The sequence below is a fragment of the Malaclemys terrapin genome, chromosome 2, assembly GCF_027887155.1.
Source record: "Malaclemys terrapin pileata isolate rMalTer1 chromosome 2, rMalTer1.hap1, whole genome shotgun sequence".
NCBI classification, from domain to species: Eukaryota; Metazoa; Chordata; order Testudines; family Emydidae; genus Malaclemys; species Malaclemys terrapin.
Genome location: NC_071506.1, coordinates 199,353,106 through 199,375,881, shown reverse-complemented (window position 1 = coordinate 199,375,881; position 22,776 = coordinate 199,353,106). Strand labels below are relative to the sequence as shown.

Sequence of the window (22,776 nt, the reverse complement as noted above, 5' to 3'; positions counted from 1 at the left end):
ATGTTCCATTCTATATGCATCCGAAGAAGTGGGCTGTAGTCCACGAAAGCTTATGCTCTAATAAATTTGTTAGTCTCTAAGGTGCCACAAGTACTCCTGTTCTTCTTTTTGCGGATACAGACTAACACGGCTGTTACTCTGAAACCAGGGTTTTTGCCGCCCTCGGCAGCAGCGCTCCTCCTCTGAGCATTCAGGGGCCTGGGGTCTTTGGTGGCGGGAGTCCTTCCTCTCCCTGTCTTCGGGGCACTTCGGCAGCGGGTCCTGGAGTGAGTGAAGGACCTGCTGCCGAATTTCCGCCGAAGATCCGGAGCGGAAGGATCCCCTGCTGCCGAATTTCTGCCGAGGGTGGCAAAATGCCACCCCCCAAATCCTGCCACCCTAGGCAACGCCTAGGGTCGCCTAGTGGAAGCGCGGGCCCTGTGAACAACCAATTCAATTCCAGCTGGATTGTGGAGCCAGCTGCAATGTAATCCCAGCAAAACTGCTAAACAGCAATATTAGATTGGAGAAATGTGATCAAGTGCTGGTGATGTACACTAAAACCATTCTGAGGCCAGTGGGCAAATGGAGGTTGCTAACATGACCCACAAAGAAGACTGTATCAGAAACATGTTCAAGAATTCTAGGAACTGTGAAACCTTAGAAGCATTTTCTCTGTTTGTATACAAGTAAAGGGAACTACTGTGTAACCCAAAGGCTTCATATTCAAGAATGCTCCCTTTCACCACTGGGAGCTTCAAGATTAAGCAACTATGCTTGGCCTTATCCAACTCTCACTTATGCAGGTGTAATTTTACTAAAGTAAATAGAATTACATCATTTTTAAACAACAGGAAATAATCAGGTCCTTTGGATACTGACAACCATAAGATGGTAAGTATGGAGTGCCAGACTGGTGTGCCACAGGTTAGCTCCGCTTCTTTGCTAAGAGAATAATTTGAAGTTCTGAGGATGCATTTTGCAAGGAAGTACCAAACAGCACTTACACCTGAAAAGTGCTTTTTCCTCTCAGCCATCACCGGAAGCACAGCTCTTGAGAACTGGAAGAGCTGACAAGTGGCTGGATTGATTTGGCTCTTGGTACTAGTCACTTCATATATGTTGCTGTTGGAAAACATGATTGTAATTTAGAGGCTTGTCTTGATCTAAATTACTAGCTAATGGATAATTTAGATAATCCTCAACAGCTGGATGCAGCCATATAAAGATTAATTCCAAAAAAGGAAGGCTTGTCAGTTCATAGTTAATTTAAATCAAGATGTCCTAACTTTGAGATCTCAAAGACCACACTGGCAACTTGCTAGGAACCTCAGGAACACAGCTAATGTGTATAAAATGGAGCCATTTGGTTTAACTTTCCCATTAATACAGCCAAGTGACATGTTTATCAATATGACTGGCTACTTGCACGAAAATAAAGAATTGGGATGATGAGGCCAGATCCTCAGATGGTGCAATCAGCAGAGTTCTATAGACTTCAGTGAGCTATGCCAATTTACACCCGTTGAAGATCTGACCTGTTGTCTCCACAGGATGCACCTGAGCATTAGAGAGAAGGGCAGCTGTGGTCCCAATTTTAGAACTCCATGGATTGCCTTTGGGCTGCACTTTGGCTGCCTCTGCTTTAGATTTAAACTTAATGACTGGGGGAGGAGGAGTAATAACAGTTTGCTTCCTTTGTTCAAAGTGGTTTATTGCGACTAATAAATATGCTGTGTGGGTAGTACTACAGCTTTACTATCTGGCAGCATGGATCCCAGTTCTCACGGATTTTTAAAAACACATCACAAGCATTTGATATTTCTAAACAAATGGCTTATTATTTTAAAATTCTGAAGCTATAACTGTGACTTGAGGCAGCTTTACTATTACAAGCACTCTAATGTAAGTAGAAAGGTTTTGTTTTGTTTTTCCAAAACCAAACTTCTGAGTTATCCAGATATTGGTCCTATTTTATCCATATCCCCCCAATACTAGGAAAGCTCAAGTAGGCTATGTGTTAAACAAAATGTTTCTCTTCTTGGCTCATCTCTAAGTGTATGTATGTGCATGTCTGAGGATACATAATTCAGTATTACCTTCCTTCTATCTATATAAACTATATAGACGGTGGTTATTTTTTGTGTTCCATGAATGGTTAGTAAGTCTTACAGAATTATACATTTTTTAACTCAGAGACCGGTGATAACTTCTGCCACATCTACAAATAATTTATCTTTAGTTACACTGATGTGACAAATTTTAAGTTTTACTTTTGATAAAAAGAAAAAGGAAACGGCCATTGTTTCCCTATTCAGAGAATTGCTCACTGGTCAAGTCACAAGGGGACTGGGAAAGTTGTTGGAACCTGTGAATTTTAAAAATATATAGCCTACTTGGGAAGCATCTGACTCCTGTGGCTAGTATTAAGCACAGACAGTGCTCAGCTAAGAAATGAGGTTCTATGTACCAACAGATAGTATCTACTGGCAGTAGAAGCATCTGCTCCTGCCCTCTGTTGATCTTCTCCTTTCTCCAGGGAAAGAAAACTGAGTGAGAGATGGGGAAGGGCAAGTGAAACTAACCATAGAACAGAACAGTTTTTGGAGGGAACAGAGAACTTTCTGTAGCTCCTGAGAGGAGAAAATGATGCGATTATAAAGGGTCTCTCAGTACAAAACTACCTGCTAATGCTTAAAACAACCCCTTGTCCCATTTAATGGAACTCTGATCGGGCATGCTGAGAGAAAAGGAATAACTGCTCAGGGAGTGAGCACTACGTAACCACCTGTGGGTAGTTGAGATGAGCAGCCTTCTCTGCATAACCAGCTTGTTTCTGTTTCTGAGATGTACAGCCCTACAAAGCTGTGGATATCCACGGACCATTTTTGCAGATCATGGATCGGATGCAGATATAAATTTTATATCTGTGCAGGGCTCAGCCCTCGTACAGATTAGCTAATGGAGGAAGCCCAATGAAACAGGAGTTACAAATGCTCTTGCCTGTAAGTCTGGATCTCCCTCCCCCAAAACAGGAATACTGTCATTACCTAAATCCCAACTGAAGATTTCTCTTATTTGCTTATATCCCTATCAGCATAGTTCCACTCACCACCTTTACACCATTGATGTTGTCAACTTGGCATTGCTTTAACATATATTTATTATAAATTTTAGTCCCCTGAAAGGACCTGTAGTTTAGAATGAACAGCAATCTGATTGGTTAATCTGTTCAGATTCACTGGGCTTCTTTTAGCCCCTTACTTGGGGGTGAGCCTGTTCAGCAATGTCCCTGATTGAGGCTTTACTCATCGAAAGCTAGTTTTGGTCTCTAGCTGAGTAAAATGCTTATTCAAAGCCCAAGACAAGCTTGAACATCTGTCTTAGTTTTTACATCGACCCCTGTTGTGAATATAGTCTGCATCTGACATTGTTCTGAATCTCTATATGTATGTATGTCCTGAGGTTAGGATAATGCTATTTTAATAGGTTTTTCCTAGAGGAAAAGAAAGTTTATCTGGTGACACATGAAACCTTTCAAACTTCTTCCAGAATGAAACCTGAGAACAAATGTGTAACAGTTCATCATGGGCTAAATCCTGACATTTTTGCTCCAATAAAATTCTCATTGAAACCACTGAGAACTTTGCCTGTGTAAAGATTTGGCCCTACAAGCGACAAGGTGAACATAGATCAGAATCATGGAGGGGACAGTTTTGTCAGTAGATTATGTATTCACTGAACACACAGAGAAAATGCTGTGAGTGGAATGGAAAGGGGATGATGATGATGATGAAGAGGCCAGGGCAGGTGATAATGTCAAATAATGCCTTTAGACCTATTTGTTATCAATTAAATACAAATTTGTGGGGGAAGCAACTCTGGCAATAACTGGTATCTTCAGTTTTCCCAGACCCTTTTCAATATGTTTTTTTAGACCTGCTTATGGTACAGAGACAGCCCTGCTCATATCGGTCAATGATTTCTCTCTGGTGGTGGACAAAGACCCAGGGATTGAGGCACACTCCTGCAGTGAGGTGTGCGGCTCCAGGGGGAGCTCTGGAAGGGATTGTTCCTTAGGTAAGCACATTCCAACACATCACAAGAGAGCCCTCAGAGAAAGAAAGGCAACCACAGTGGTCCTTCTTAGAAAGACAAGAATGGAGCTACTCAAATACCACTTCTTCCATCCCTGCCAGAACCCACAGCCATCCCACAACACTTTGTGCTCAACAGTATTAAAGGCAACTGATAGATCTAAGAGAATCAGAAGAGACAGTTGGGGCCAGATTGTAGCTGGCCTTTATATGGGCACTGGAAGCAGCGGCGGCTCCAGGCACCAGCGCTCCAAGCCAGGGGCGGCCTGCCGGTCCCTGCGAGGGCAGCAGTCAGGCAGCCTTTGGTGGCTTGCCTACGGGAGGTCCGCTGGTCCCGCGGATTCGGTGGCAATTTGGTGGCAGGTACGCCGAAGCTGTGGGACCGGCGAACCCTCCCGTAGGCATGCCGCCGAAGGCAGCCTGCCTGCCGTGCTTGGGGCGGCAAAAGAGCTAGAGCCGCCCCTGACTGGAAGAAGGGGAGGGTGCAACTAATTTCCTCCCTCTGCAGCCTACATATAGGCCAGCCACAGTTGCAGTCCTTGTACTCAGGGCAGCACAAGAATTGCTTCTATATGTGTCCCAAAAGACTGTGGCTCTGCTCCACCCCACATACCCGTGAGAGCAGGATATTGCATCCTAACAGTTTCTGTGCACTCCCCCTGACGCAAGTGCACCAGGATGTGTGGGGAAGGAAGGTGCTATTCTGTCACCCCTTCTGTTTGATGTGTGCATGAGAACACTGGAGGAAACAATTAGATGTCTTGGACTGCAGTGCCATCAGTATGCTGATGTTAGTCATTTTGCCTGACTCTGGTGACCGGGTTGCTCAGGTTTTGCAGTGGTTAGCAGAGATGTAGGGATGGGGGATAATTAGTTAGTTGAGAGGCTCTTGGATAATTCTTAGGTGAAGTTAGCTAACTGGCAAAAATTAATATCTTCTTCCCCTTTATAGTGAGGTAGTCAGATTTTGTTGATAAGTTTTGTGTTTTTTTTTTTTCTTTTCATCTACATCTGGCAAGGAGATTGACCAGATCTCTGTCTGAAAAGAAAAGTTGCAGAGTTAATTGGAATTAGACCTGGACATCACTCAGTAGATCAGAATTCATCTCTGTTTACTTAACAGCATTACTGACAGGAAATATATGGCACCTGTACTTCCTTAGTCTGTATGGCTTCCAATTTGTTTTCAGATGCAATTCAAGATGTTGGTTTTGACCTGTAATACCCTCCATGATTTGACACCTGGTTATCTGAGACAAGTAACTGGGACACTTGAACTAAAAATCCCCAGATTTAAATGTGGAAATGGTGGCAGGGTGTTTACTCTGATTTCTGTTGTGCTGGGCCTACAGAAACCTTTGGGATATTCTGAGAGCCCTGTATATTTACACAGACTTGTCTGTGTTGGATGACTGTCTAGGAGTTCAATGTTTTCTTTTTTAGGTTTGTGAGTTAAAGTCCTTCAGCCAATTAATGAATTGTCAATTAATGTATGTTTTTAAAATGATAATACGGTCACTTAAAGTGTTTCTGCAGATTTGCAGCTATTTATCTGTTGGTTAGATATTTCCTATGCATACAGTATGATAGGCCATACTAACAGAATCAGTAAAAAGTCTCAAACACTTTTAAAGTGAGACCACTGTACATGCACAAACAGCCTGATTTTCCCATCACATCAGTTTTATACTATTGTAGCTCCATTGACTTCACTGCGTTTCCTCTTGATTTTTAATCAGTGTGAGAGCAGAGTCAGACCCCAATTAGATTCTGGCCAGCATTTTTCATAAATCTAATATAAATATATTGTTTATCCCACAACATACTTTCCTACATGATTAAAAGCTCTCTCTGGGATTTTGGCAAAGACAGGTTCGCTTCAGCAGAAGCTACTGTATGAGGAATTCCTTAGTTAGTTCCACCTTGAAGTTAGCTAGTTAGCACCATTCACCGAGTTATAGAATCATAGAAATGTAGGAATGGGAGGGACTCTGAGAGGTCATCTAATCCATCCCCCTCCCATGCTGAGGGAGGACTAAGTAATCCTTAACCATCCCTGACAGGTGTTTGTCTAATCCAGTGGTCCCCAACCTTTTTCGTCTGGCGGGCACCAGATGACGAGCCACGGAGGACCGTGGTGGTGGATGAGCATCCGCCGCCAAGTGGCAACGTCAATAGGCGTCGCTACCAAAATGCTGCCAACAAGCAGCGTCATCCAGAGGCGTCACCGCCGAAAATCGGCGGCATTTCAGTGGCGATGACGCTGCTTCTCCCCCAGATCCTTTTCAGCATTACTACTGCCCAACCGGTAGTTCTCCATTTTGTAGTTGTGCATTTGATTTTTTTTTCCATCCTAAGTGAAGTACTTTGCCCTTGTTTTTATTGAATTTCACTTTGTTGATTTCAGACCAATTCTCTAATTTATCAATGTCATTTTGAATTCTCATCCTGTCCTCCGAACTGCTTGAAATCCCTCCCAATCATCTGAAAATGTTATAAGTGTGCTCTCCACTCCATTATCTAAATCACTAATGAAAATATTGTTTAATATCAGACCCAGAATAGACCCCTGTGAGACTCCACAAGATATGCCCTCCCACTGTGACAGTGAATCATTGATAAGTACTTTTTTAGTACGGTCTTTCAACCAGTTGCGCACTCATTTTATAGTAATTATCATCTAGAGCACTTTCCCCTAGTTTGCTTATGAGAAAGTATAGCAGAGTGCAGCAGGGCCCCCTTGGCTCCTGCCTCTGATATGTCCACAAAATCACTCTGAGACCCTGGGGTTAGTATCCATTGGTGCAGTTTATTCACAGGCTTGTTCCCACTACCGTTTCACCATGTACAGTTGGCCCATCACCGTCAGTAGGAGGGAGGCATTACCTCCCTGCTTCCACTCCCTGCCTTTTCCCTTTCTTTCTGCTCCCCCTTTGCTTCCTTCCCCTGAAGCTTTTATACAGCTCCAGGATAATTAGGCAGCAGCTGTCTCTGCTTCCCCAATTAGGGCGACGTTATCTCTAGCCAGCTGTAATCTATCCCCCTAAATGGGAGCTGGCGTGAGAGAAGGCTGAATCAGCAAACCTTTGCCCAGCACCCTGTCATACACCTTCCCCATTTCTCTGACCACCAGGTTCGCTCCTCCGCATCCTCTCCATCTACTGAGGGGGAGGGGATCTACGGGTGAGTCCTTTCCCCTCTTTTGGGTCAGTTCCAGGGTTTGCCATCTGGGGATCCTTCATTCCCACCCACAGAAACTACACTGTGTGGGGGGTGGACAGCCCCACAGGTCCATTGCAACCCCCAGGTCCTTGTACCATTCACAGTCCCCTGGGTGTTCTCCTGTTTTTCCCCCTTCTTTTCCATCAGGGGTTTGGGATTGGTCCTGGCTCTCTCCCAGACAATCAGGGCTTCCTGTCCCCCAAGCTCATCCAACGGGGCCTGGGTCTCTTCCACTGGGGGTCTGCTAATAAGAGCCTCCACTGGGCTTTGCCCTCTGGTCAAGGACCCTGGGGCGGACATCTTGCCCACAGCTTCCCTCTCCTTTCTTGGGCTCTGTTGTCTAGGGGTTTTCTGCTTGGGGGTCTCTACCCCTGTCCTCAGGGATTCTCCCTCTGCCCACCTTCCCTCATGCTGGGAAGAGGTCCCAGTCCATACCCACCATTATTGGATAAGGTAGGTCCTTTACTACCCCGACCTGTTGCCACTTAAACCTGCCCCAAACCTTGGGGGGCACCTGGGCCATAGGGTATTGCCTCCTATCCGAGTGGATGCATCTACATCCATCTTCACACCAGGAATCCACCAATGCGGCCTTACCAGCTTCCTTTGTACCAGAGAGCAGGCCAAGACCAAGTCCACCAGACCTCGCGGGGGTTTCCTCCCCACCATCACTGGAATGGTGGACAGCTTCCACCCTTTCCCTCCAGCATTTGCCCAGCCACAAAACTCTGCCCACCCACTATCCATGTGCGGGCAGTCTCCCTTCTTGTGTCCTGGTTGTCTGCACTGCCAGTAGACAACCAGTCTGGATCCTGTGGGAGCCCCTCGGATGTCCTCCAGTTTGTTCTCAGGGCTATTCCTGGGTGGGGGTGCTCTGGGCCTTCTCCCAGTCTCCATTGACATGCTCAGCCATCCCTCCTTCCTGGGGAAGTCCGCCTCCACGTACTCCTCCGTAAGCTTTACAGCTGCCTCGACTGTATTTGGTTGGTGCTGCCTCATCCACACCTTTATGATCTCAGGGAGGCCCTGTAAGAACTGCTCTTAGACTCACACGTCTATGATCTCCCCCACTCTCTGGGTGTCTGGCCTCAGCCTGGGTGGCCCAGTGCATTAACTTTTGGGCAAATGCCCGGGGCCTCAACCCCCTGTCCACCTCACCAACCAGAACTTCTGGCGGTACTTTTCCACGAACAGCCCCACCCGATCCAGAATGGCTGCCTTAACCGCTTCATTCCTGGTCTGCTCTTCACTTAGGGCTATGTAGGCCACTGGGCTTCACCAGCTAGGTAGGGAGCCAGTTGCAGGGTCCAGTGTCCCATCCAGCTCCCACAGCTACCTGCTTAAATATGCCTAGGAAGGTGTCGGGGTCATCTGTTGGGCCCATTTTACACAGTCCTTGATGGCGTTCAGGCACCGGGCTATCTCCCATGGGACTCACCACTTTCTGCAGGAGCTACTGTTGGATGCCAGCCTGCTCCTGAATGAAGTCCTGCAGGCTCTTCTGCTGTTCTACCTGCCAGGTGAGCAGGGCCTGTCTCTCCAGCTGGTGGGCTTGCTGAAAACTGCATTGCCTTCTGCACTCCTCGTGCTGCTTGACCAGCCACTGCAGGGGCTCCTCCATCTCCAGGCTGCCGAACACTTGCTCTGTCATGGGATTCCAGACAAACCCCCACGTGTAGCAGAGCGCAACAAGGCCCCTTGGCTCCTGCCTCTGCTAAGTCCCCAAAATCACTCTGAGGTTAGTATCCACTGGTGCAGTTTATTCACAGACTTGTTCCCACCACCATTTCACCATGTACAATTGGCCCTTCAACATCGGGAGGGACTCCCTGCCTTTTCTCTTTCTTTCTATCGTCCCCAAGGCATTTATATAGTTCCAGGCTAATTAGGTGGCAGCTGTCTCCACCTCCCAATTAGGGCCACGTTATCTCCAGGCAGCTCTAATCTATCCCTCTAAATGGGAGCTGGCATGACAGAGGGCTGAATCAGCAACCCTTTGCCCAGGACCCTGTCACAGAACGTTATATGGGTCAGTGTCAAAAGCCTTATTAAAATTGAGATTAATCATGTCTCCTGCTTCCCACCCCATCCACTAAGCCAATAATCCTTTCAAAGAAGAAAATTAGGCTGATTTGTTCTTGACAAATCCATGTTGGCTATTTTTATAACCCCATTATCCTCCAGGTGCTTAAAAATTAATTGTTTAATAATTTGTTCGCGCATATTTCCAGGTATCAAAGTTAGACTGACTGGTCTATAATACCCCAGATACTCTTTGTTCCCCTTTTTAAGTTTGCCTTTCTTCATATGGGACCTAACCCATCCTCCATGAGTTCTCAAAGATAATTGTTAATGGTTCTGAGATTGCTTGAGCTAGTTCCTTAAGCACCCTAGGGTTAAATTTCAGGCCCTGCTGACTGGAATAATTCTAATTTATCTAGATAGTCTTTAAACTGTACTTTCCCTATTCTGGCTTGTATTATGGATATAGCCATTTGATTTTGTCACAGCAAAATAATTTGTAATTTTCTGCAGGAATTTTCAGTTCACCAAAGTTAATACTGGGAAGGAGGGCTACAAACTATTTTTCATTTGCTTTTTTCTTGACCTATTGTAGCAACATATTGTATTTGTACACAACTTCTTTTCATGCTATTTGAAGCACTGGAGACTCCTACTGGGACTTTGAACTCAGGACAAGTAATGCTACGTGTTTTTAGGAGAATAAAGGTCCAGATCATAGCATTGTAGAGGGTTTGATGTTTTCTTAAAGCCTGAAACTCACCAACTCTCTATAATAACTGAAGACTAGGTGGAGTTACTATTATTTTAAATGAAATAGGTTGATTTGTTTTATGTCTTTTTTGAACATGCACTATACGATGACATGTAAGCCTGGAATATCTATCTCGGGTAGCAGAGACCAGGAATGTTGCTTCACTCTTAGGACATAAACAGCATAACAGCTGGAATCAGAAATCAGTGATAAAAAACCAGACATGATTCAGTTTGAGAGAAAATTCCTGGATGGGGGAAAGGAGAGGTGAACAGAATGGGAAAAAGGTGCTGAGCACAAAGGAACTAAAAATAAAAGGCAAAAACAAACAAGCATTTAGCATTACTTATCCATAGGACCCTACCAAATTCACCACTGTGAAAAACGCATTGTGGACCGTGAAATCTGGTCTCCCCCTGTGAAATCTGATCTTTTGTGTACTTTTACCCTATACTATACATATTTCATGGAGGAGACCAGCGTTTCCCAAACTGGGGGTCCTGACCCAAAAAGAGGAGGTGGGGAGGCGCAAGGTTATTGTAGGGAGGGTCCACAGTACTACCACCCTTACTTCTGCACTGCCTTCAGAGCTGGACAGCCAAAGAGTGGAAGTGGCTGGCTAAGAGCCCAGCTCTGAAGGTAGTGCTGCTGGCAGCAGCAGTACAGAAGTACGGATGGCATGATATGGTATTGCCACTCTTACTTCTGCGCTGCTGCCTGCAGAGCTGGGCGGCCGGAGAGTGGTAGTTGCTAGCTGAGGGCCCAGCTCTGAAGGCAGCAGTGCAGAAGGAAGAGTGGCAATACCATACCGTGCCATCCGTACTTCTGCGCTGACAGTGGCACTGCATTCAGAGCTGGGCTCCTGGCTAGCAGTCCTGCTTTCTGGCTGCCCAGCTCTGAAGGCAGCCCTGCTGCGTACAGCAGTGCAGAAGTAAGGGTGGCAATACCTCGACCTTCCTACAATAACCTTGTGACTCCCCCACGCACCCCCTTTGAGCCAGGACCTCTACAGTTACAACATCATGAAATTTCGAATTTAAATATCTGCAATCATGAAATTTGATTTTTAAATTCCTATGACTGTGAAATTGACCAAAATGGACTGTGAACTTGGTAGGGCCCTACTTATCAAATTAAGAGAGATTTCTGTTTGGTGGAAAACACATGTCCTAGGGCCTTTTCTGAACAACATTTTGTGAGATTCCTGATAATAAAATATCCCCTAGACTTCTTTGTAATATCTTATATATTGGTTATGTTTAGTGACAATCAAGATTTACAAAAGTGGCTCGTGGCTTTGGGTGCTTTAATTTCTGGATAACCAACTTGTGACACATTTTTGGGGGGCTGATTTTCAGAAGGAGGTGCTTTTAGGTGTTTGGGGGGATAATACCCTCACCCCATTTAATTAAGGTTCAGCTGGAAATAACCAGACCTTCTGTACCATGTGATCTAATTTAAACTGAGGATGTTTGCCAATTGTGGCTTTGCAGCAGCCAATCTTGTTGAGGAGATGGACTGAAGCTGTTTTGTAAATAAATGTGAGCCAGGGCTGAGGTGATGTGGAGGAAAAGAGAACATTTTTGATTAGAGGCTCCCCCTTTTTTTAGAATCTTCATTCCTGATTCACCGAGGGGATTATAAATCAAATGCAGCGATGATGAAATTTATTTGCGGTAGGATGAACAAAACTGCATTAACTCCCTTACTCAGCCCTGAACACAGGCTTGACAGGGGATGTGTATATGCCGAAAACAAAATCCATAGGTGAGGTTATGGGGAGGGGCTCTTTCAGATTGCAGGGCTCTGGTCAACCAAGCTACTAGATCATTCCTTAACTCACCATCAGTGTTCTTCTCGGCCCTCCCCCCATCTCATCAACGGCTCCATGCCCTAATTACTCATTCACATTATCTTTTCAGGAGGGGTTCTGTCTTCTATGAGCTTTCCCCTCGGAGGAGTGACAGCACCATTTCTGTGAGCCAGGGAGAGAGATTTATTCATTCTCTCATTCTGCACCTGTGCCTCTTCCTAAAGAGCTATTCCCTGAGCATCAGAAGAATCCTCAGTGAAGGAATTCATTTAGTTTTGTCAGAGTTTCCTGTCTGATCCATAATTTAGATCAGCAGTTTCAGCTCGCAATAAACTCTGTATTCCTGGATGCTGCGATGAAAGAATTATGAGCAGGTCATAGCCATGTGCATTCAGGATACTTCACTGGTCCCCTTGGGGCAGATGGAAAAAATGTTATTTTCAGAGTTCTGGGTCTGAAAACTTGTTACAGTATGTGGTACAGACAGTACATTATTTTTTTTCATAATAGTATCAGTCTGGCCATTTGTCTACATTAGTCTGCTCTTGCTACATAAAAGCTCACTCATGGTTCACTGTGCTATTGTACTGTTTGGAGGTGGAGTCTTGTACTATAATTTCAAACAGTGAACTCTTAAAAGAATGGCTTTTTCCATCTGTTTCAAGGGAGGTCAGAGAAGCATCCTGAATGCATATGGCTGTGGATTTCTCATAATTCTTTCATTGCAGCATCCAGGAATACAAAGTATATTGTGGACTGAATCTTTTGCCCTAGATTATGGATTGGGCAGGACATTTAGATTAAACTAACTGAATTCCCTTCATGGGACAAAGGTGACCAGATTTTAAAAGTGAAAAACCTGGATACCAGTCCTGGGTGTGGAGGATATTTTGGTTGAGGTCTTGAGATGTGCACAGAAAGGTTTTGGCAACAGAGCGGAGAGAGGAAAGGTCTCTTTCTCTCTCTCTCTCCATCTTTAGCTAAAATATCCCCTCCCTATTAGGTTGACCAGACATCTCAATTTCACAGGGAGAGTGGCTTTGTCTTCTACATGCACCTATTACCCCTCACCCCTTGTCCCAATTTGTCACACTTGTGATCTGGTCACCCTACTCCCCACCACCCCCTACAAACCTCCTTTTTAGAATAAAAATCAGGATATTATTTAGTCTGAAAACTCTTTGAGACACAAATGGTCTTTTCTTACTATATGTGTGTACAGCATCAATAGCATCAATAGGGCCCTGATTCCTGACTAGGGCCCTGAAGCACTACTGCATTACAGGTAATAAATAATGTTTCAGTAAAGAATATTTATCTCTGTGTCACCTTCACTTTTTTCCTCCAGTCCCAATGCTTTTGCCTCTCTCTCTACCCTGTATCTGCAAGGCCAACATCTTTTTTCCTTTGAAATCGCCCCTGAACCAAGTCCTGCCTTATTTCTACTCTTTCCCCTTGTCACTATATTATTGATTGATCTCCTTCAACTGTTTTCTCTATTCTTACACTTTTCTATGCTGTTTCTCTTTTGCCTTTTTCTCATTTTCTCCTCTACTTTCCCCTGTTCCTTCAGTATACGCTTCTTTCCTCTCTATCTGCCACACATTCTATCTCACTGACTATCTGTTCTTTGTTCTCTGAACAGTGCAGACTTTTGGGTGTGCACAGCTGGACTAAGAATGGGCTTTCATGAATGATTGTGGCTACTTGGGATTCCTGAAGTGGTGGAAATACTGGGAGAATACCCATTCTCCTCTTACTTTTGTTCTTTAACTCTGTTTCCTATCCCAGACAAGCCAAGAAGTCTTATGCAGCAGCATATGTGGTGAAAAATAATGGAAAAAGTAAATAAATATATGGAGATATAACTCTCTTATAGAGCTGGAAGGGATCCCGAAAGGTCATCAAGTCCAGCCCACTGCCTTCACTAGCAGGACCAAGTACTAATTTTGCCCCAGATCCCTAAGTGGCCCCCTCAAGGATTGAGCTCACAACCTTGGGTTTAAGCAGGCCAATGCTCAAACCCCTGAACTATCCCTCCTACCAACTTTTTGGAACCTCAAGAAAGGTTCATGTGTTATGCTTTTATTCTACTTGATTTTCCCACATCCGTATTGAGAAATCAGTTAGCCAGGCACTTCTCTTTGTGCAGCTATCACTTGCTTATTGTTTACCAGAGTGAAAAACAGTAATACATATAGAGATTCTGCAAGGAATGTAGGAAGTGCTTTATGGCAGTTACATATAATCTCTGTGACAGGTATGAATAGAAATATATGTGGACAAATATTGCTTCTGCTAAGACTTTTATAAGACTTGTCACCAGTGTGTGTGTGTGTGCACGTGGTGGTTTTTTTTTTTTTTTTTTTTCCTAATTGAGCCTATTTTCCCTTAGGGAGGCAGAACACACTGCGTACAAGAAGTCTGCCCCATTCTGTCATGTCCCCAGCATCTCAGTCACATTCCTTCTGGACACTGTTGCCCCAAATGTTTAGGTGAGTGGTTCTTTTCACAGGCATAATGTATGTAATTCAGTATATTTCTGCATAGTGGCTTTCATACAAATATTTCACAGCCAATACAAAGCAAAAATTAGTGATGCTTAGTAGTAAAGGCTACAATTTGCTTTTTATACAGGTAGTCTCAATAGACATGGTAGGGTCTTGAAGAAAGATACAAAGGACAAATTTTGGGAGAGGAGTTGGGAAATTTGTTGTGTGTGAGAAAAGAATATAGTTGATTCCCACCTTTACCACACATGTTTTGCAAAGCAGGGTGAGATTGGGGGAGGCAGCTCTTTGAAATGTCCATAAATCATAGAAAGATGCTTCACCTTTTGTTATTTTATTCAAGCCGGTTTCCCCATTTTTGGTTTTGAGGAAATAGCAATCGAAGGAAGTCCGTCAGCTGAAGTGTCATCATTAAAAGCTATTGTCAGAATGGATAGGGACCTATTAATTTATGTAATTGTTCACTCCCTGAAGGGGCATCATAGTCTGAACTGGGAAGATTTTCAGTTGGATTAAGATAACTCAGTACATGCTTTTGCATCAGATGGTTTCTTCTCCCCCAGAACATCAAGCAATATAAACAATGTGAAATCTTGAGGGAGGAACATCTGCCCTCCAGTTGTTGACACTGGTGGGGGCCCAATTTGGACCAGAAAGAATCAGTCTGGCCACTTGTCTACATGCAAGGTATTAACGTTAAATTAAAGATTACAGGGATTGGAATAGAAATGAGTTACCTTTAGTAAAGTATTGTATGACTTATTTACCTCTAATCTCAGATACTCCCCACTTAAGCTCATCTCTGCTTTTGGTTCCAGAATGGCTTCATGATCTCCAGGTACAGGCTGGGGAGAGGGTGCTGCTTCCTTCTACTGCCAAGAAAGCTTTTTAGGATTGCTTTGCCATCATTCTGCATGGCCAGCACCTTGAAAAGAGGAGAAGTCCAGAAGCCCTTTCCCTTGAGGCTGAGGATAGTTGATGTTACTCTCTCAGCTGGGCTCTGTTACTGGATGTCTGAGAAGTCTCAGAGCACATGTACTCTGGGCTTTCTAGTAACCTCTCATGCTCTGGATCATAACTCCAGGGGAAGCCCTAGGGAGATGTCAAATTTAAGAGGAACAGCAGCAGGTTCCCGAAAAGAGACTTCTGGGCCTAAAAGGCATCTGTGATGTAGAGACTCAGGGACTGAGCCAGACTCCTTTTGGGAAGGCAGACTGTTCCAAACCACTCCGAATCTTTAAAAGGTTAAGACTTTGGCTTGCTCTTATTTTGCTCTTACTATCTCCACTCACCCCTTGATTCAATAATACTCAGTGAATCACTCTAATTCAGGTGCAAAGAATAGCAAAAAGCTATCATGAAGGGAATCTGGGTTTTAATTTTGTCTGCCATGTCTGAAAGAGTTGGGGCCATTACAGACTTGATACGACTTCTCTCACCCAGTTAGAGGGGATTTTATGGGGACATATCCCATACTAGAATCTTGAGCCTATTTCCAGGGCTGGCTTAACGAAAGGACACAAAGGGCCATGGCCCATGGGCCTCCAGGCCTGTAGATTGTTTCAGCATCTCATAATATTTAACATATTTTGCCTGCTTGAAACACAGCTTTTTATTTTATTTTATTAGAAGCTTTATAAATACCTGGCTCAGACATAAAACTGCAGCACCAGAGAGTACACTCCCTTAGTTGTCACCTACCACCCCATACTGGAACCCATAAGGGGTATCATCAAACAACAACAACCCATACTCGTTGGGGACCCCATTGTGAAAGAAATATTTCTTTAACTCCCTCTTCTGGTCTTCAAACAACTCCCAACTTCTCATCATCAGAATCAAGCTCACCACAGACCAGGACACACCAACTCAAAGTGGCACCATACTCTGCCAGAACAGATGCAAAACCTACAGACATATCTCCACTACTACAATGATTAACACCCCCTGTGACCCGGGCTGCCTCGAGCAGCCCTCACTGGAAATGCCAAGGTCAGGGCAGGCTGCAAAAGGGAGAGCAGATACTCCCAAGCCTGGTGGGTAAACACTGAAGTTAAGCCTTTCAACCAGTCACAAACTGTGCTTCTGATCCCTCACACTGGTTATCAAGAAGCAAAAAAGAAATCCTACTGCCTCCTTTATTGCATTCCAGTTCTCTGGCTCCCAATCAGCACCTAGGTCCAGTACATTGAAAAGTTATTTTAAAACTCTACTCACATATACAAAATGTTCTTCTGACCCCAAAGGGCCAGCCACATTACCAGGTCAGTATAGGGTGGATCTTACCCAAAATACCATGCTGCCAGCCAATCCTTTAGTGTCTAAAACTAAAGGTTTATTATAAAGAAAGAACAAGAAGAGAGATGTTAAATAGTAAAGCAGTCACATACATACAAAGATTCAAAGTCCATGAGGTTCCTAGCAGTACTGGTGAGTTTGGTGGCTTGAAAGTCCTTCTGGATCACATTCACAGCTTGGATGGGTCATTCCATCATTTGTTTAGAGCTTCATTTGTAGAAAAGTTACTCCAGAGGTAAGAAGCAGAAATGAAGACAAAAAGGAGAACATGCAGCTGCCTTTTACAATCTTTTGCCATGCGGCCTGTGCTTCCTTTGTTTCCAACACAAACTGCCCAGCACATGGCTTGGAAGCCTTTTCTGTCCATAGGCATACCTTTGCCTTGCTGCGTCATAAGGTGTATCCTCTACCTTCTCTCAATGTGTCAATTGTATAGCTGATGGTCCCTAATGGGCCATCAAGCAGGCTAGGCGGAGCTGATGCCAAACTGTCTGGGGGTGTAACCCAGAAGCATAGCCCAAGTTTGAATACAGACATACATACATATCAAAAACTCATAATACAAAAGGTGATTCAAACATAAACAAGATTATTATATCTGGCAAATCATAACATTTTTACAGCTCTCTTACATGGCATACCTGGCATATGTCATTGCAATTTTACAATATTGGTATTCATAATATCCTAAAGTGTCCCCCAGATTCCATACAGTGTCACACACACCCTCCCACAACACACCATTTAAGATCCATGGGTCCCACACATGCCCATCACAATGTGTGGTGTCCTCATACAGGTTACTAAATGCCCCAGTACTATGTGGGTAATACCAGACAATCTCTACGCTCTCGAATGAACTCACACAGGAAAAGACAAAGGCACCACATCACCTGTGGGTGAACACTTTTCACAAAGCAATCATTCTATATGTGACCTATCAGTCTTCATCCTCAAAGAAAACCTGCACAACACCTTCAAAAGATGAGCCTAGGAGCTTAAATTCATAACTTTGCCTAGTCACTAAAAATCATGGACTGAAGAGAGACACTGGATGTGTGGCTTATTATAACAATCTATTTCCCACTAACAACCCTCCCCCAGGTGCCTTCCCCCCTTTGCTTCCCCCCTTCTGACTGAAGGGGTGTTAATGAGCCATTCTTTTTAGGTGACAAATCTGAAGAACTGTCCCAGATTGAGGTGTCAGTAGAGGAAGTTTTGGAACAAATTGATAAATTAAACAATAATAAGTCACCAGGACCAGATGGTATTGACCCAAGTGTTCTGAAGGAACTCAAATAATGAAATTGCAGAACTATTAACTGTGGCATGTAACCTATCACTTAAATTAGCTTCTGTACCAGATGACTAGAAGATAACTAATGTGATGCCAATTTTTAAAAAAGGCTCCAGAGTTGATCCTGGCAATTACAGGCTGGTAAGCCTAACTTCAGTACCAGACAAATTGGTTGAAACTATAGTAAAGAACTGAAATATCAGACACATAGATGAACACAAATTATTGGGGCAGAGTCAACGTAACTTTTGTAAAGGGATATCATGCCTCATCAATCTAGTACAGTGGTTCCCAAACTTGTTCCGCCGCTTGTGCAGGGAAAGCCCTTGGCGGGCTGGGCTGGTTTATTTATCTGCCACGTCCACAGGTTCGGCCGATCGCGGCTCCCAGTGGCCACGGTTCGCTGCTCCAGGGCAATGGGAGCTGCTGGAAGCGGCGGCCAGTACGTCCCTCGGCCTGCTCTACTTCCAGCAGCTCCCATTGGCGTGGAGCAGCGAACCGCGGCCACTGGGAGGTGCGATCGGCCAAACCTGTGGACGCGGCAGGTAAACAAACCGGCCCGGCCCGCCAGGGCTTTCCCTGCACAAGCGGCGGAACAAGTTTGGGAACCACTGATCTAGTAGAATTCTTTGAGCGGGTCAATAAACATGTGGACAAGGGTGATTCAGGAGATATAGTGTACTTGGACTTTCAGAAAGCCTTTGACAAGGTCCCTCACCAAAGGCTCTAAAGCAAACTAAGCAATCATGGGATAAGAGGGAAGGTCTTCTCATGGATCAATAACTGGTTAAAAGACAGGAAATAAAGGGTAGGAATAAATGGTCAGTTTTCAGAATGGAGAGAGGAAATAGCAGGGTTTCCCAAGGATCTGTACTGAGACCAGTGCTGTTCAACATATTCATAAATGTTCTAGAAAAAGGGGTAAACAGTGAGGTGACAAAGTTTGCAAATATTTACAAAGGGATCTCAGAAAACTCGGTGACTGGGCAACAAAATAGCAGATTAAATTCAATGTTGATAAATGCAAAGTGATGCACATTGGAAAACATTATCCCAACTCTACATACAAAATGATGTATGTTTGCCACTCAAGAAAGAGATCTTGGAGTCATCATGGATAGTTCTCTGAAACCAATGTTCCCTCTAATTTTTTCCATCCATGTGCAGAATGAATTTTGTTATGTGCAGCACCAATATCGTGTGCCACCAGTAGAAACAAAAAACCTAGATATAAATTTTTAAAAAGTTACCATAGGTATGGAAGAAGAAATAATATTAAAACAAGGGATAATTAACAAAGTGCACTACTTAAGGTGTTTGTTTAATATGAAATCAAATAAAAAGAAAATTAACACTGCAAAATTTTCAGTAGTCCTCTCTCCCCACCCCAGTCCCGGGGTTGGGGGAGAGACATCTCCCCCACTGCAGCCCCGGAGCTGGGGGAGAAGTGTCTCTCCCTGCCACAGCTCCGGGGCTGGCGGAGAGGCGTCTCTCCCTGCCATAGTCCTGCATGCCTCAAACTCCTCCATCACTGCCCCACACCTCACACAACAGCCCCCACCCAACCCTATTCCCCATCTCACCCTACATATCCTCCAGGCCTATCTGTGGCTATACAGCTGTGTGTGCGCCTGTACCAGGGCCGGCTCTAGCTTTTTTGCTGCCCCGAGGCCCCCTGCCGAGCGCCGCGCCGCCCCCCCCCAGCCGAGCGCCGCCGGAACCCCCCCCAAAGCGCCGCTCTCCCGCGCCGCTCCCCTGCTGAGCGCCGCGTGCCAGACACCCCCCCCCCGGCCAAGTGACCCCCCCCAAGTGCCGAGCCCCGCGACGCCCCCCCCCCGCCGCCGAGCGCCACGCTGCCGGAGCTCGCCCCCGCCCCCTGCCAAGTGCCACCGGAACCCCCCTCCAGCGCCGCGCCCGCACCACACCCCCACCGAGTGCTGCACGCTGGACCCCCCCACCACCCGAGCGCCAAGCCCCGCGCTGCGCCGCCGGAGCCCACCCCGCCGGAACCCCCTTCCCGCGCCGCGCCCGTGCCACTCCATCACTGAGCCCCGCGCAACCGGAGCCCACCCCCCCAGCGCCGCCGGAGCACCCGCCCCACGGAATGCCACGCCGCGCTCCCCCCGCCGCCCCTTACCAGGTGCCACCCCAAGCATGTGCTTGGGTGCCTGGAGCTGGCCCTGGCCTGTACTAATAAGGTGTGTGGGCCTTGATGGACTCTTTTGTGGCCACACAGGTGCACAGCTTAGAGGGAACACAACTGAAAGCATTCGCTCAATGTGCAGCAGCAGTCAAAACAGCTAACAGAATGTTAGGAATCAGTAGGAAAGGGATAGATAATAAGACAGAAATTATCATTATGCCACTATATAAATCCATGGTATACCCACACCTTGAATACTGTGTTCAGTTCTGGTCACCCCATCTCAAAAAAGATGTATTAGAATTGGAAAAAGTACAGAGAAGGGTGACAAAAATTATTAAGGGTATGGAACAGCTTCATTATGAGGAGAGATTAAAAAGACTAGGATTGTTCAGCTTGGAAAAGAAGTCACCGATGGGGGGGGGTATGATAGAGGTCTATGAAATCATGAAAGGTATGGAGAAAGTGAGTAAGGAAGTATTAATTACCCCTACACATAACACGAGAACGAGGGGTCACCCAATAAAATTAATAGGCAGAACGTTTAAAATAAACCAAAAGGAGTACTTCTTTACACAGTGCACAGTCAACCTGTGGAACTTGTTGCCAAGGGATGTTGTGAAGGCCAAAACTATAACTGGATTTAAAAAAGAATTAGATAAATTCATGGAGGATAGGTCCATCAATGGCTATTAGCTAAGGTGGTCAGGGATGCAATGCAATGCTCTGGGAATCTCTAAATCTTTCATTGCCAGAAACTGGAACTGGATGACTGGGGATGGATCACTCGATCAATTGCCCTATTCTGTTAATTCCCCCTGAAGAATCTGGCATTGGCCACTGTCAGAAGACGGGAAACTGGGCTAGATGCACTATTGGTCTGACCCAATATGGCCGTTCTTATGTTAATGGGCCACTTCACTTTGAATAGTCCCTTGAAATATGTGTTAACTACTTATGCTAAACAATCTGTTCCACCTTGAATTTAGCTGTGTCACCCAGAGTACATTTCCCAGACCTGAAGAACAGCTCTATGTAAACTCAAAAGCTTGTCTCTCTCACCAACAGAAGCTAGTCCCATAAAAGATATTTCCTCACCAAACTTCTCCCTCTAATACCTTGGGACTAACAGGGCTAAAACACTGCATTCTTTGACAAGAGCATTCTTTTAACATTTGTGAAAATCTCATGTTAATTAAACAGATATTCTGTTATCTGTTTATCTTTCTATTTAATGTTATCTTTGGACAAACTGTAAGCCTCTTCGTTTAAGTGGTTTTACTCCTTTACCAGATATTAACTAAAAAGAAATTAATTGCAATTTGGAATATAGTGATGAGTTATTAGAGTCCCAAATGCCAAAATATGGGTTTCTCACCAGTCTGAGAACTAAATTAATGGCATAATAATAAGTTAGTGCCATGCTGCACTTATTTGCAGTAATCATTTTATTCCTTGGAAATGACAGACAGATATCTATCTGACAGATAAATAAACTCTCAGAAGGTTGCAAGATCAGAGCGTGGCTCTCACCAAAGAAAAAGTAGGTGAAAGCATGTTGTTGCTTTAAGTTTGCTTTGCTCAAATGGGAAGATGAGGTTAGTGATTTTATTTGAGTCTTAAGTGGATTTTTTTCAGAGTAGCAGCCGTGTTAGTCTGTATCTGCATAAAGAACAGGAGTACTTGTGGCACCATAGAAACTAACAAATTTATTAGAGCATAAGCTTTCGTGGGCTACAGCCCACTTCTTCGGATGCATATAGAGTGAAACCTATATTGAGGAGATATATATACACACATACAGAGAGCATGAACAGGTGGGAGTTGTATTACCAACTCTGAGAGGCCAATTAAGTAAGAGGGGAAAAAAACTTTTGAAGTGATAATCAAGATAGCTCAGTACAAACTGTCTGTACTGAGCTATCTTGATTCTCACTTCAAAAGTTTTTTTTCTCTTACTTAATTCATGCTCTTTGTATGTGTGTGTATATATATCTCCTCAATATATGTTTCACTCTATATGCATCCGAAGAAGTGGGCTGTAGCCTACGAAAGCTTATGCTCTAATAAATTTGTTAGTCTCTAAGGTGCCACAAGTACTCCTGTTCTTTTTAAGTGGATTTTTGTTCATGTCAGAGACCCAATATATTGTCCATCTGTTCAAAAGAATTCAATAAAACAGAATATGAAGAACAGAAGAGAGATAGGTGGAGTAGCAAGACTGGGGTTTTGCATTGCTTGCAGAATTGCAAGATGTTGGAAGACTGAGGGCTGGTCTACACTGGGGGGGGGGGAGTCGATCTAAGATACGCTACTTCAGCTACGTGAATAGCGTAGCTGAAGTCGACGTTCTTAGATCGATTTACCTCAGGTCCTCACGGCGCAGGATTGATGGCCGCAGCTCCCCCGTTGACTCCGCTACCGCCTCTCGCTCTGGTGGAGTTCCGGAGTCGACAGGGAGCACGTTCAGGGATTGATTTATCGTGTCTAGACAAGACGCGATAAATCGATCCCCAATAGATCGATTACTACCTGCCAATCTGGCAGGTAGTGAAGACATACCCTCAGTTGTTGCAGTGCTTTGGGAGGGAATTGATGCTTCTCTAAACTTTACTCTGACCTATGCTGTCAGGTCCCTTAC

The 22,776-nt window shown here is 44.7% G+C and overlaps 1 protein-coding gene across 2 annotated transcripts in view; it reads left to right on the top strand.

Annotated features, from left to right (window-relative positions):
• BMPER (BMP binding endothelial regulator) overlaps window positions 1-22,776 on the top strand; it is a 222,130-nt gene that overhangs the window by 99,016 nt on the left and 100,338 nt on the right. For both annotated transcript variants that reach the window (XM_054020642.1, XM_054020643.1), the window contains one exon: window positions 14,283-14,382. In XM_054020642.1, coding sequence (XP_053876617.1) covers window positions 14,283-14,382 — 100 coding nt within the window. The remainder of the gene's footprint in view (window positions 1-14,282; window positions 14,383-22,776) is intronic.